Source organism: Trichoderma breve, chromosome 3 (genome assembly GCF_028502605.1).
Source record: "Trichoderma breve strain T069 chromosome 3, whole genome shotgun sequence".
Classification (NCBI taxonomy): Eukaryota; Fungi; Ascomycota; class Sordariomycetes; order Hypocreales; family Hypocreaceae; genus Trichoderma; species Trichoderma breve.
This window is the reverse complement of record NC_079234.1, coordinates 3,194,573-3,207,719: the sequence shown is the minus strand read 5'-3', so window position 1 is coordinate 3,207,719 and position 13,147 is coordinate 3,194,573. Positions and strand designations below refer to the sequence as shown.

The 13,147-nt window shown below is 52.1% G+C and overlaps 2 protein-coding genes across 2 annotated transcripts; both read right to left on the bottom strand.

Moving 5' to 3' along the window:
* Window positions 1-3,560: 3,560 nt before the first annotated feature.
* Window positions 3,561-7,349, bottom strand: T069G_05371 (PHD-zinc-finger like domain-containing protein; the record flags this gene model as incomplete). Its single annotated transcript, XM_056172581.1, has 5 exons — window positions 3,561-3,826; window positions 3,872-4,692; window positions 4,778-5,808; window positions 5,883-6,306; window positions 6,358-7,349. 5 exons carry the CDS (start codon window positions 7,347-7,349, stop codon window positions 3,561-3,563), a joined length of 3,534 nt encoding a protein of 1,177 aa, XP_056029439.1.
* Window positions 7,350-10,318: 2,969 nt separating this feature from the next.
* Window positions 10,319-12,914, bottom strand: T069G_05370 (leucine rich repeat domain-containing protein; the record flags this gene model as incomplete). The annotated part of the gene is made up of 4 exons (XM_056172580.1): window positions 10,319-11,847; window positions 11,905-12,700; window positions 12,749-12,817; window positions 12,882-12,914. 4 exons carry the CDS (start codon window positions 12,912-12,914, stop codon window positions 10,319-10,321), a joined length of 2,427 nt encoding a protein of 808 aa, XP_056029438.1.
* Window positions 12,915-13,147: the final 233 nt, after the last annotated feature.

Below are 13,147 nucleotides of genomic sequence, written 5' to 3'. Positions count from 1 at the left end.
GGTTGCTTTTCGGTGCCGAAAAATAGAACGAGAGCGCGCCATCGCCAGGTGGGGGAAAAAAGGGCGAAAAAACTCACAGCTATGCGGCAAATGGCTTCAGAGACCAACGCGAGAGAGGGAAAAAAAGAGACTAAGAGAGGGCGCAGCGGATGAGAAACAGGGTTCTAAACGCGCGATGGGCTTCTGCTCTCTGGATGGGCGTAAAATAAACGAAATGAAATAAAGCCGCTGAAGGGTTGATGCAGCTGTTCGTCGCCGTTTAGGGTGGCCTCGAAAAGGGCTCGTCGCTTGGGGGGAAAAAGTTCTAGTTATGGGGATGGCCTCGCGGGGGGGCAGTTCGTGTGCCTTCGTCTGCTCTCAGCGTCCTTTGTTGCTGTGGGCGCAGCCAAACAATCAGCCCGAAGTCGTCGCGTCTGGAAAGTCCCGTCAAACGGGTAGCCGTTGCAGAGCCGTGGAATCGATGCTGGATCGATGGACGATGATGGCTATCGTCGGTCGTCGTTGGGCAAAAAGAGGTCGTCTTCTTGCGGAGGATCGTCAAAAGAGAGGCTTTGACGGGGTTCGCTTTTGTGTGGTGGGAGAGAGAAAGAGAAGAGGCAAGCTTTTTTTTCCCTGGCCAGGCGAAAAAGAAGGGAAGAGTGGGTTCAGGTTTTGTGCTGGTGCTGGCCTGGGGCGGCGCTTGGCCTCGCTGGACTGGACGCAGCAGGGCAGGCAGGGTGGCCTCCACTGTAATACAGCGCATCCATCGCCTCAAGCGAACAACCTACAGCTGGCAGTGGGCGTCAATTGATAAGGCCATCAATCTTGAGAGTTCAAGTTTCTGTGCGACCTGCCCATCAATCACTATCTGCTATCTGTCCATCTTCGCACGACACTGATGCACGCGAAATATCAATCCCAAACGCAATCCCACGTGCCACAAGTTATGTACAGCACCGCACCACACGTCAATCCCCAGACAAAAAACCCAACATACCCGAATCAAATCCCATCCGTGCAATCTTCACTCAGGAGATGAATGGAATGCACCCACCCAGGGACCCCCCAAGAAAAACGCCCGTGTCCAGGCTCTGAAGCGGCCTGCTAGCGGCCCCCTCCTCGCCGAACTTAGTTTTCCCTCCAGGGCCGGGCCAGGTTCCATCCAGGTCCAGCCAGGTCAGGTAAGCTGTCGTGAGAAAAAAAAAAAAAAAGAAATAAGAAATAAAATTGAAAGACTAAACTCGGAAGCTGGAACTTGCGGATAGACGGACGCTTTGACTTCTATGATAGCTGCCCTGTCACGATGACTCGTACAAGCAAGCACCCGGTGCTTAGCAGGTACCTTACAGCAGCAACCAGCTTCGAGCGATACATGCCCACTACATGCACCTTACCTGCTCTTCTGCCTGCCCGAGTCGAGTCCTACGTGTACACCTACTCGTACTGTATCAAACCGGACGATATCCGCAACACACGAGAAAACGCGGCGCCCGTCAAAAACCCAGCCGGATTCGGCACTGCCCCTCTGCAGACACCTGAAAAGCTGGTGGGCATCCAGCATATGTCCAAATCGAGGCTAACGGGGCGAATTGGCCCTTTTTTTGTCCCAGCTTGCCTTGGTTCCTGTCCACCCCTCTCTCTCTCCAAACCGGTTATTCACAGGCGCGGCTCACAACACAACGAATCACAGCCAGAACCAAGAATTTCTGGATCTTCTTCTTTTTTTGCCTTCTACAACCCACCAGCAGTCACCCCCTTTTTTGCCGATTTATTTGTTCTATTTATTTATTGGTTATGCCCAGCGTCGTCTTTTCAAACTAGCTTCGCGCCCTTTTTTTTGCTCGTCCATTGGACAGTCTAGAGCCTGGCCCGGAACCCGCCGCCTCTTTCTACGTACCAACCTAAACGCACCTCTTTGTTCGTATCGCATCGAAGGCGTCTCGCTTTGAGAAAAAAAAAAAAACAGGGGCAAAGAACAGAATCGAAAAATGAGAAACAGAAAAAGACATCAAAACAACATCATCACCCGATAGATGCTCTCAATCCGGATACCAACACACACACACGTCCATATTTTATGATGCGTCGATTCCTCACCCCCTGCCGCCGCTGATTTTCGAAACCAAGTCGCCTCAAATCAGATGCTCGCGCAAAACGGGCTCCTCCTGCTTTTCCTTTTCTAGCTTCTCGCCTCATCACACTGCTGACGAGTCCGGCACCGGGGGACCGGGTCTCCGCATCGCCTTTTTCTCGCTCTCTCACACTTATTTTCCCCCCCTCCCCTCCCTCGGCCATCCTCCCACCCCATCTGAAAAAAGAAAAGTCACTGGAGCACACTCGAAACTTGGGATTCTCCAATAGAATCCTCGTTCGGTGTCCCGCAATTCCGCCTCGTTTCCTTCTTCTTCCCATCTGGAGTTCCCCCGTCTAAGCCCGTCTGCAGCGCACGGAGACGGCAAGTCTATGTAGCTAGTAGTACTAAGTTCTCACTGTATTTGCCTGGCTGTGAGCTTTGTTTTTCTCTTCTTTCCCATCAGCCCATGCCTAAACCATAAAAGCCCTTGTGGAAAGTGACAGTCAGCCGCAAAAATAGAACCCCAGCCTAAAAACGTTAAATTTTCTACAATCGCATATGTACCTTTAACTTTTGCCATCCATGGAGATTCTACAGTAACGTGAAAGTACGAGGTACAAGCTGCTGTCAACCCCGCCACCCCGCAGAGGCTTTAGCTTGGCTACATGTACAGAGGGATGAAACTCCGTCAAAGTGTTGGTACTTTGCCGTCCTATCAGCGCCTTGCGCAGCCTCGCCTCATGTCAAAGCTTCAAAGAGAGAAAATGACCGCCAAAGAGGATCACACATTGCCATCACCACGACAAGGCAAGTTGGCACTAGATCTGCAATATGGCAAGACAAATACAGCCATTAGGTGCTTTCAAGTTGAATTAACACAAAATGTTATATTATAATGCATACCATGTCGAAGAGCGGGATTCCGTTTAACATGCTGTAGACTGCTCCGAAACAAGTCAAACAAAGAATCATCTCATTGAGGATGCCACATTATGCACATTTGTATCAGATCCATTGAATACGTTAATCCTACACATAAAAGTTGCACCTTTGTCCGCCCGATTATCATTGATCCAGGGCAATTCGTTACCCGTTCCTAGCTCACAAAAAACAACGCCCTCCCCCCTTGCCCGGCCCATGGCAAGTCAAGTCGCCCTTTCGTTTCCCCCCAAGGAAATAAAAAACAGAAAAAAGACGTGGATAAAAGGACAGGATGAGAAGAAGAAAAGAAGAAGGTTAAAAAAAATTGAAGAAAAGAGACGGTCAAACAAAGAAGCCGGATTACTGGGTGTATCAATAGGAAATAAAGAAACAATAAAAAAAAGCAATGCTGCTGTCCTCCCAACGCCAGAGCCTTATATACCGATGCTTTCGTCGTAAAAGCGCTCAGCTGCAAAACAAAAACATCAGGACGTAAAAAAACAATCCCGTAGCAATTTCGCATAGAAAGCACATCTTTCCCATCCCAATATACCTCTTGGCTTAAATCACTCCCAAATTTCTTCCCTTATCGCCGTCTAGTCGGTCTTCGTTTCTTTGGAAGTCTACTCGCCGTCTTGTTCTTGGTGCTGCCGGCGCTCGACGCATCTCTCGGCTCTTCCGTATCCATCGCCGCAGCTGTCACGGCATCGTCAAGGTCCTTAAAGTCCTCGTCATCGAAATCCGTCAGCTCTTCGCTGAGCGTCCGCACTGCATCTCGGCCCGCTGCCCAGTGCTCCTCAAGGATGGACGTTCCGTATGGCTCAAGTGCCCTAAGGTACCAAAGGATACCACCTTCCGAGAGAGGATCGGCTGGTTCATTACCTAGGCTTCCATTACTCTGCGGTGGGGTTGGTGGCCCATCTTGTGATGGGCGACTTATGACGACGTAGCTGCTCGTGCTGTTAGGAGGGGTTTCAGATGCGATAGCAGCATTGACTCTCGCCGATTTAATGTTCATCTCTGTCGTTATACCGAGGCCCCCTGAGGTGCGGCTGGTCATGATGCCCAACCCGACGGTATTAACCTCAATACTGTCACCTTCCTCTTCCTCATGGCGATCGTTATCGTCCTCATCATCATCTTCATCATCTTCTTCTTCTTCATTCTCAGCAGTGTCCATTACGTCGCCGTTGTCGGAGACAATGCCACTCCCGCCTGCTAGAGGCTCACTCTTAATGGTAGGGAGGACTTCAGATGACGGCTCAGGAGCGTCGAGCATAATGGTGTCTTCAGCTGCCGCATCTGCTTCGTTATGTGCCGCTGCGTTGGGCTGTCGCCCTACTTCGATGCTAGCATCAATAAGGGCCTCCAACTCTCTCTGCAGCGCTTCAGACGGCTTTGTAGATATTTCGGCTTCAACCTGTAGCGACATTTCAAGCAGTGGCTGCACAGCCTTGAGAATTCGCTTTCCGAGCTTCCGCCGCTCTCGTATGTCTGAAAATGTTGATGTTATAATGGAGTTATTGGTGCTGTTGTTATCCGCTTCATCCTCCTCCATTTCACGATTAATGGATTCCGAGAGCTCAGGAGGAGTCAAGATTCCCTTGCTGATGATATCGCCGAGGTCTTGTGCAAAGCTCAAGGTGTTGACATACACCCGCTTCTCAATGCTTGCCTGTAAATCGGCCAAGCCATCCGTAAAGAGACCCTTATCCAGCCTGTCAACCGCCAATTAGCAAACCCATTCAACGCCGAGATCTTGCCCGTATATCATGATAAAGAAAAGAAACAAGAGAAACTTACGAAATAGCCTTCTCCACAGCAGGAACTAGTAACTTGGCAGTCGGAAAGTAGCACTCGTCTACAAAGTCCTGCTCGAGCTCGGCAGCATCCAACTTGAGCTGTTCACGCTGCACAATGTCGTCGGCAAGAACCTTGAGCTGTTCGAGCTCGTGAATGATACCCTGGGCAAACTCGATGCGGCGAGCCAGTCTCGCCTTGCCGCTGGGACCCATGGCGGCGAAGTTTCGCCTTGTCAGTTCCATGGAAGAGAATGACTCCATCTGCAGCTGCAAGCGCTTGAGGAGCGCGGCACCCCTACGTGCCTCTCTCTTCAGGGTCCAATAGCGGCAAGCTTCGCTGAGGAAGTCCTTGCGCTTCCTGAACGTGAACCGTTGAATAGATGCCTCGACAATGTCAAAGACGACCTGAGGGATGATGGGTGCTCCAGATGGAAGCTTCCAGAGGTTTTTAGGAGGCTGTCCCTTCTTTTTGTCGCCCAGGATGGCTAGGTTCTTCGCACCCGTCATCTGGCTCTCATCTGGCGGGTGATCTGTAATGGCAGTGCGGTGTTGCGCTGCAATGACATTTGCCATGGCTTGATTGTCTGCCCAGATACGCCCACGCATGTTCCTCTTATAGAACTTTTTGGCGGCTCGCGTGGCCTGGTGGACCTGGTTTTCTTGGGCGTGATCCGGCGGGCAATGCTTATCGCAAAATGCCTTGAGCACCATGCTGCCGTCTAACACAGCAAGAGTGCCCTGGACAGTCTTCATCTTGAGAAATAATCGTGCTCTCCTGGCACATGTGACATGGAAGGCCTGGTAGCAATTTTTGTTGCCACACTGAATGCAGGCGCCCATTCTCTGACGGCAGATATAACAAGTCAACTTCCACCTAGTTTTGGGGACCTTTTCTACGTCCATGACGGGCTCCATGAACGTATGGTTTCCTAAGGAGACTTCAGGAATCCACATGGCACAGAGTAGATGGGCCCATTTTGACGAGTTGGTTTGCTTGAATGCGCCGTCCGTATTGGGGCAGAATATGCATGTCTAGGAAGGAAAAAGAGTCAGAGATTGAAGACACAAAAAAAGAACGTAAGGGAGAGAGAAAAAGAGAATCTTACTGGTATTCCGCGACCACATAGCTGGCATTTCCTGCATAGCCACTGGCCCTCTGGAATAAAAGGCACACCGTAGCATTCTTGGTGAACCGCGAGGTTACAACCATCGCAGAAAACAATTGCGTTGGTATTTTCGCAATCTCCATCATCACATATAGCGCATTTACTGTCAGGTTCCTCGCCGCTGTGAGTCTCGCCGTTAACGGCCACAGCTGAGCTGGACCGCGGCCTGTGCGTCTGTGGCGGTTTGGGGTTTGGCTTTGGTATTCTTCGTTCCAAAGCGTGCCACTCCTTTTCGATCTTGGTCATGGTAATTTCAAAGACCTCGCGCGTGATGGCTTCCAGCTCGTTCTGCTTGCGCTGGGCGTTGTATTGCTCAAGCCACATATCGTCTTGCTCGTCCATGTCATACTCAACACGGCCAAGTCTAGACTGGTGCACATGGTCATCGCTCGCAGCCACTGAAAACTGTTCAAACTCATCATCGGCATTGCCATCGATGGCTTTGATCAGTGTACGCTCGGATCGAATAAAGTTGTCGCTTTCTTGGTAGCCAACATTGCTCATGGCCTTGTCAACATAGCGTGCCTGGCCAAAAGTCTTGCTTTCAAACAATTCGATGCGGTTGGTCTTTCTATACTGTGGTTGTTTTAGGTCGAGCCGCTCCTTTGGCGTCTGGTTCGATATGGGGAGGATCTTGGGGGTTCTAGGAGTAGGAGCAAAGTCAAGGGGTCGAACGTTATAAAAGCTGACGACTTCACGAGTGGATCGGCGAGGGCGTCTTGATGGGGTACCAGCAGCTGAATCGTCGGCATCGACTTCTGGGCCGCGCGCTGCCTGGGGATTTGGTGTATTTCCTGTCGAGGCGGGGTTGACGGATTTGGACGGTGTCATGGACTCTAGGTGTGGTGTGGTAGGAGGCGGCGCATCTATAGCGGGAGTATTCGGCGCCTCTTGCAGGACGACTCCGTCGACATCGTCGGCAGGAAAGATGACAAACGGGAGGTCGATATCAAGGTTTGGATGGAACTCTTCCCAGCTGCGCTCCTCTCGAGGCTTGTAGTCTTCGGCCTGCTTCACGGACGCAGCCATGGCGGCGGCTGATCCCCATCGCATCTCGTCGCTGTCTTCGTTGGCAGCAGTTCTGGCTCGTGTGCTCCGCTCCCGCCGCGGGGGCAGAGACGGGGAGGCGCCGTTGAGGGCCATCCGGGAGGCCGAGGTTCTGGATCGCGAGGCTGTCATGGTGCGGGTTGTATCGGGGGTGTCGATGGCGTCGGCGTCAAGATATCGTCCACCACCTCCAGGGCCTCCGGGAACGTAGCGACGTCGCTTCTTGGGGGGTGGTTCGGAGACAGCGGCGGCGGCAAGTGAAGCCTGTCTGAGGGCACGCGCAGCGTTGGTGGTGCCGGGTGGACGCCCTCTGCGGCGTCCCGTGGGTGTTCGACGGGGAGTTGGAGAGGCCGGAGCCATTGTGCCCACTACAGGGCAGCGATTTCACGGCAGCTAGGCTCAGTAACTGAGAGCAGGGCGCAAGGCGACGGTGGTGATGGGAGGCAAGTCGAGGCGAGGCTGTCGCTCGAGGCGGACGGCGCGCGCAAGAGACGAGGCAGCGGCTGGAGGGGATCGAGGGGCTTCTGAAGGCCCCGAAGCAGCAGCTGAAGCGCCAGGGTTCATAGGCAAGGCAAAACAGGCCCTCGTTGGCGAGCAGTCGATGGACGAAGGCAGCATCAGGGGACGACGTGACGTCGGCTGGCGGCTCTCGATTCGGGGGCGAGCGAAAAACAGACAACGCGTGAAGGCGTGCGCACGGACCACCTGCGGAATCTCGAACCAGACGGCTTCATTTTCATTTGGCTGAGGTGCGTTAGTCAGATCAGAGGGCCCTTGTGCGTTTCGGGCTAGCGGCGTGCCTGGGGAAAGCCATGCGCTAAACTGGCCGAGATCAATGCACTACGTGAACTGTAAAAAAAGAGCTAATCAGCTGGAACATGGAAATGGATGACGAAAAGATAACGGACGAGACGATAGATGAATCAGAAGGGTGAGTGTCAAAGATATTTCTCCTTCTCTTATTTCTTATTCTGTAATCTCTACAAAAGAATAAATGAATGCGACGACAAGAAGTAGTTCAATTTGGGTATAGTATCTTTTCATCAGGTCGCATAGGAGAATCAAGAGTGTCCATGACTTGCAGTATATGCCGCGACTCATACCACCAATCTAGACGATTTTCTAGAAGAAATGCGCCTCATGCTCCGATATAAGTCATCCACCAATTCGAGATCATGTCCCATGGCTCGTGTGGATCATGGACGACAAAATATTCATGCAATACGCCATAAGCCCCGATCCATCACACCTACACAGATTATTCCCGCTCCTCCATATCCAACAGTTTTTTCTCATCCTCTTATACACTCTCGTATCTCTCCCACCAGTTCCCCCACATTTCAATCAGTGTACCTGCCGCCAACACTCTAAAAATAACCTTGAAGAAACCCGGCGGCAATCGGCCATTGTCCCAGACGCCCGGGGCGGATTCCCGGCTCGAGCCTTCGCCAATCACACCTCGCCCCGTCAGAAAAGCGCTGCTAGTCTAATTCATTCACAGATCGGGACGGGAGTTTCTGATGCGTGGCCGCCCATCGATCCAGGCACGCACCGATTTAGATTTGACAGATCATGGATGGGAAAATGCCGGTCCCCGCTCGCTCCATCAGCCCGGGCGGCCGCCCCCAAACCTGGTCTCTCTCGTCTCTTCTCTGCCGCATTGTTAGAGATGATGGCGTGGCTGTCGCCCGAAACTAGGTCATTGAATCTACATTTGGGACAGGGCTTTCGTGTAGATGAATCTAGATGCGACATGATCAAAGCATTTGATCGTCCATCAAATATATTCTCTCGCAGTATCTACGCGTTTCGGCAATGCTGCCACACATGGAGAATATAAATCAGCGCGCAGGCACAAGATAATCAAGGTCGCAAAAAGATCAAGAAGAGGTCGTAGAGAGAGAGAGCATAGAAAGAAAGAGAAGGGTACAATTGACGCGAAGCTGCTGTTCGTATCTACAAGACCAGCAATCCATTCATCTATCCCCAAGTAGAGGTGGCGCCATGGCCAATCCATTACGACATCCCGGGAGCGGGAGAAAAAAAAAACTCGCCGAGATTCACTCAAAGACCCCTGATCGCCAAGAGCACAATGATGACACCCATCACATGGTAAATCCGAGCCCGGGAGCGGGTGCTGCTGGACACTTCAAGCCTCCGCCAAGTCTTATAACAACGTGTCAATTACACATGGCATGCAAGCCACCTGTTGGTCGGGCGGGCCGCTTCGAAAATTATTGCGTACATGTACTTAACCAGGGGCCAATTGTCCATCGCAGATTTGGTAGGTCAAGCTTGGGACTCGACCTCTTAATACTTAGACCGACCGTATGTCACATCATGGATGCGTATCTGCAGCGTCTAGTGCGGGCTTACGTACATGGATTGCATCATCCTGCCTACATGTAGAGACTAAGTACGCATACCTCACTTTACCTTAAGTACATCATGTAAGGTAGTAGTAGCCAAGACACATGCCGTACATGTAGGCTGACATGGACATTCACATGTGAAAGGGAACAAGCATCGTCACAAAGTAATAGGAACTCTAAAGGTGCAACGTGAAACTCGCATGCTCTATCATTCTTCCGTCAACAGCTCATCAGTGTTACTACTCATATTCCCGGTTTGTCACAAAACCATCTCGACGCTTGCGACGCTCAAACTCGAGCATGTCTTTCAAAGCAATGGAGTGCCGACCCGAAGCTACTTGGGGGAACACACGACACAAGTGCCGGCTCACCCCTATCATAACGCCGTTTCCAAGCCAAACAGAAAAAAGAGGTCGTAGACCCAGCTTATGCCACTGGTTGCTCTCAGCAAAGTCAAGAAAATAAAAGAAAAAAGTCATGCCAAAAACAGGAATTTTCATGCAACGTTCATAACGTGTCAAGCCACTTTTTTTATCCCCTCCCAGCCTCTGAACATCATTTAACAGAACCAATCCGTGGAAAAACCAGACAGACAAGACGAGAATTCAAAAGAAAAGGGTTTGCAATAAAACCCTGGCAATGACAGCAATTCCTAGCCGTGACGCCATATCCGCTATGCTCCGTAATAGAAAAGACAAACCGCGGTACCAATCAAGCCCTGTCGTGTGGGAAGGGACAGAGTAAAATAAGATGGATAAATAGACAAGATGAAGCAGAAAGGGTAGCTTAGCTCTTTCAAACTAGCTGTAGGAGAAGCAAAGGACGTAGGAGTGTGCCAGTGGGATGAGTAGGCAAATTTGTAAAGACGTAGAAAGGGTATCGAGGGGGGGTATCATTGAGTAAAATGGGTATATAGTCAAGGGCGCTAGGCATGAACTCGGAACACGCAGCCGGGCATTATGAGTGGCCTCCATGGATGGCTTGCATGGGAGGAGCGTGGTGGGCGGGATGGGCCGCCAACAGCGCAGCGGTGGTGGTGGGGATATTGGATGAGCCAAAAACATTGTTGGCATCCCAGCTCTCCTCGCTCAGCACGCTCAGATAGCCCTCGCCGACCTTGTCACGCAGGGCCTCTATTTTGCGACGGTACAGCTCGCCGCTGGCATCCCAGTCTTGCTGCTGGATATCGCTCGTGCTAAAAATGTGGTCGGCATGGGCGGGACCGTTGGCATGTGCGTTCTCGAAAGAAAAGGCTCCGCTGCCAAACTCGTGGGCCTTTGGATATGAGAGGGGAGTCGACGGTTGAGTTTTAGATACGTGAGAAATTTTATAGCTCCCATCCATTGAGCCGGCAATTGGGGAATTGATCGGGTATTTTGGGCTATGCACATCAACCGGCGAGGGCATTGGGTTTTTGTCACTAGTCGAAAGATCGACGATGCGTCGTTTGGTGTTCCTCCGGCGCCTCGTTGAAGTCGTGTTGATTTCGCTGGCGACGGCCTTTGGCACTGGCCTCTCCTTGCGCAGGACGGAAGCCTCCTTGACAGCACTATAGACAACGGTGGGCTTGCTTACGTCGACGCCTCGCATCTCGGTCACGATCGGCTTCACCACTGGGACAGACTCGGGAATCGGGACTCGGTCAACCAGAATACGCTTTTCAGAGGAGCTGGGGCCTGAGCCATCGATGACGATATCCTCGGTGTATCCCGGCGTCATCCGAAACAGGTTGAAGATCACCACACGGTAGTCCTTGTGAGTGCGGGCAAAGGGGTTGCCCTCGACCCAGATTTCACGAATCTCTGGAATTCCAGTCAAGCGTGCAAGTTCCTTGGGGTCTGTAAGGCGGTTGTCTCTAAGGTCCAGCCTTTCCAAGGGATACAGCTTCTCGATACCGGCGAGAGATTGCAGTCTATTGGCTCTCAAGTTGAGAGCAGTAATGGCGGGGAGGGGGTTTCGGGTCAGGGAGTGCAGAGAGTCAATCATGCAATGAGACAGGTTTAGGGCGCGGAGAGCGGTGAGGGTGGACAGGCTGTCCGGGATTTGGCTGAAGAGATTGGATGACAAATCGAGAGAGAAGAGGGTGTTGGAAAGAGGAGCCAGGCTTGAGGCCGGAATCGACGTCATGGGGTTATCTGCCAGACTGAGATGCCTCAGGAAGCGCCACTTGGACGAAGGTAGGACTGTGTTTCCCAAGAGGTTGGCAGAACTGCCTCTAGAGTGGTGATGGTACCAAGAGTCGGATAGGCTGGAGTTGGAACTCCCAGATCCAGAACGCCGCATTCTCTGTTGAGATCGGATGTGGGTGTGATTACGAGAGCTTGATGGGCGTGATGGGGAATTGCTCCTCGGCCGAGAGTCCTTGTTTAGAGAACGTGATAGGTCATCCGTAGATTGTCTTCGCAGGGTGCGGGCCGAGCCATCGGACGTGTTACCGTCCTCGACGGCAGCCTCGCTGGGAGCCATGGAGCCGACACGAAGTTCACCTAGGGAGGATCGTGGATCGGGAGAGCCAGGAATCGATACCGATCGGGGAAATTCACGACCGGACATGGTTGGGCTCTTGCGGGGGCTATGGCTCCCGCTCCAAGGTATTGAGGGCGAGTGCTGTGACTTTGACGTTCTGCGGCGCCTCTTGTCCATATCATCCAGGACAATATCGATTAAAATATCGGCAGGATCTTCGATGCCGGCATGCTTGAGCGTAAGCGAGCGGAGCTGGTCGGCCATGCGATCCCAGCCAAAGAATTGACGAAAGTCAATGTTGCTCACTTCCAGCGCCTGGACATTCTTGAAGACGTAGAGGGGGACCGCAGAGTCAAAGGGAAACTCTTCGTAGCCCTTGATGAGCCGAGCTCGCCAATCAGGGGCCAAGCGAAGACAGGGGATCTTGGTGAAGGCGGAATACAAATACTTCATGTCCGCCTCCAACGCGGCCTTTTGACGCTCCGTCCGAGCAGCAGATATGCTGGCACCGATACCGAAGCTGGCCCACAAGGCAGACATGCCAGACATGACGCTCCGGATACTGGAGACGGAGTGGATGGAGCCTACATCTGAGCTATGGCTTCTAGACCGCTGGGTGTTGCTCAGAAATGACACGTAGTTTGCAGACGATGAGCTGTCGTGGAGATCCTCCAAGCGAACCTTCATGGGCCCCACATTGATACCCAATTCTTCGAAGCGAGAGAGGAGATAGAACAGGTGGTGGGGAGTGAGGGCGAGCTTCGCAGATTTTACTCCGTGAGAGGAAAAGTTGAGCGGCCCCAGAGACAGAGCGTTGGCAAAGGCGCTGGTGCTGGAGATTGCAGTTGAGGGACGCTCAGGAAACGTCGGAGTCTGCGGGATCGTGGCAGAGCTCGTGCTTTGCGTGGCTCGGTGACGCACATCGCGGCGCTGAAGCTGCAAGGCGTTGGCGAGAGCCTTTTCGTTGCTGCGAACAAAAGCAGCAAGTTGCTGTTGGAAGTTAGCACGCCGATCTCGGGGCAGCAGAGGTAAATCACAGCAGCAGCGTATTTACCTTGATAAACAAGCTTCCGTCTTCTGAATCCATAGCTGTGGTATTCAGGGTCATATAGGCATTGGGGGTAAAGAAGATGTTTTCGCTATTATATATTTCGGGGTGGTAGAAGTGAAAGGAGCGGCGAAAGAGCGTCGTAAACGGTCGAGTGGGAAGAGTACAACTGTGCTGAATCTTCGACGTCCGACTCGAAAACCCTAATGGCCTTGTGGTGCAACAACTTTACACCACACTCTGTATCGATTAGTTAGCGACAAAGAAGCGAA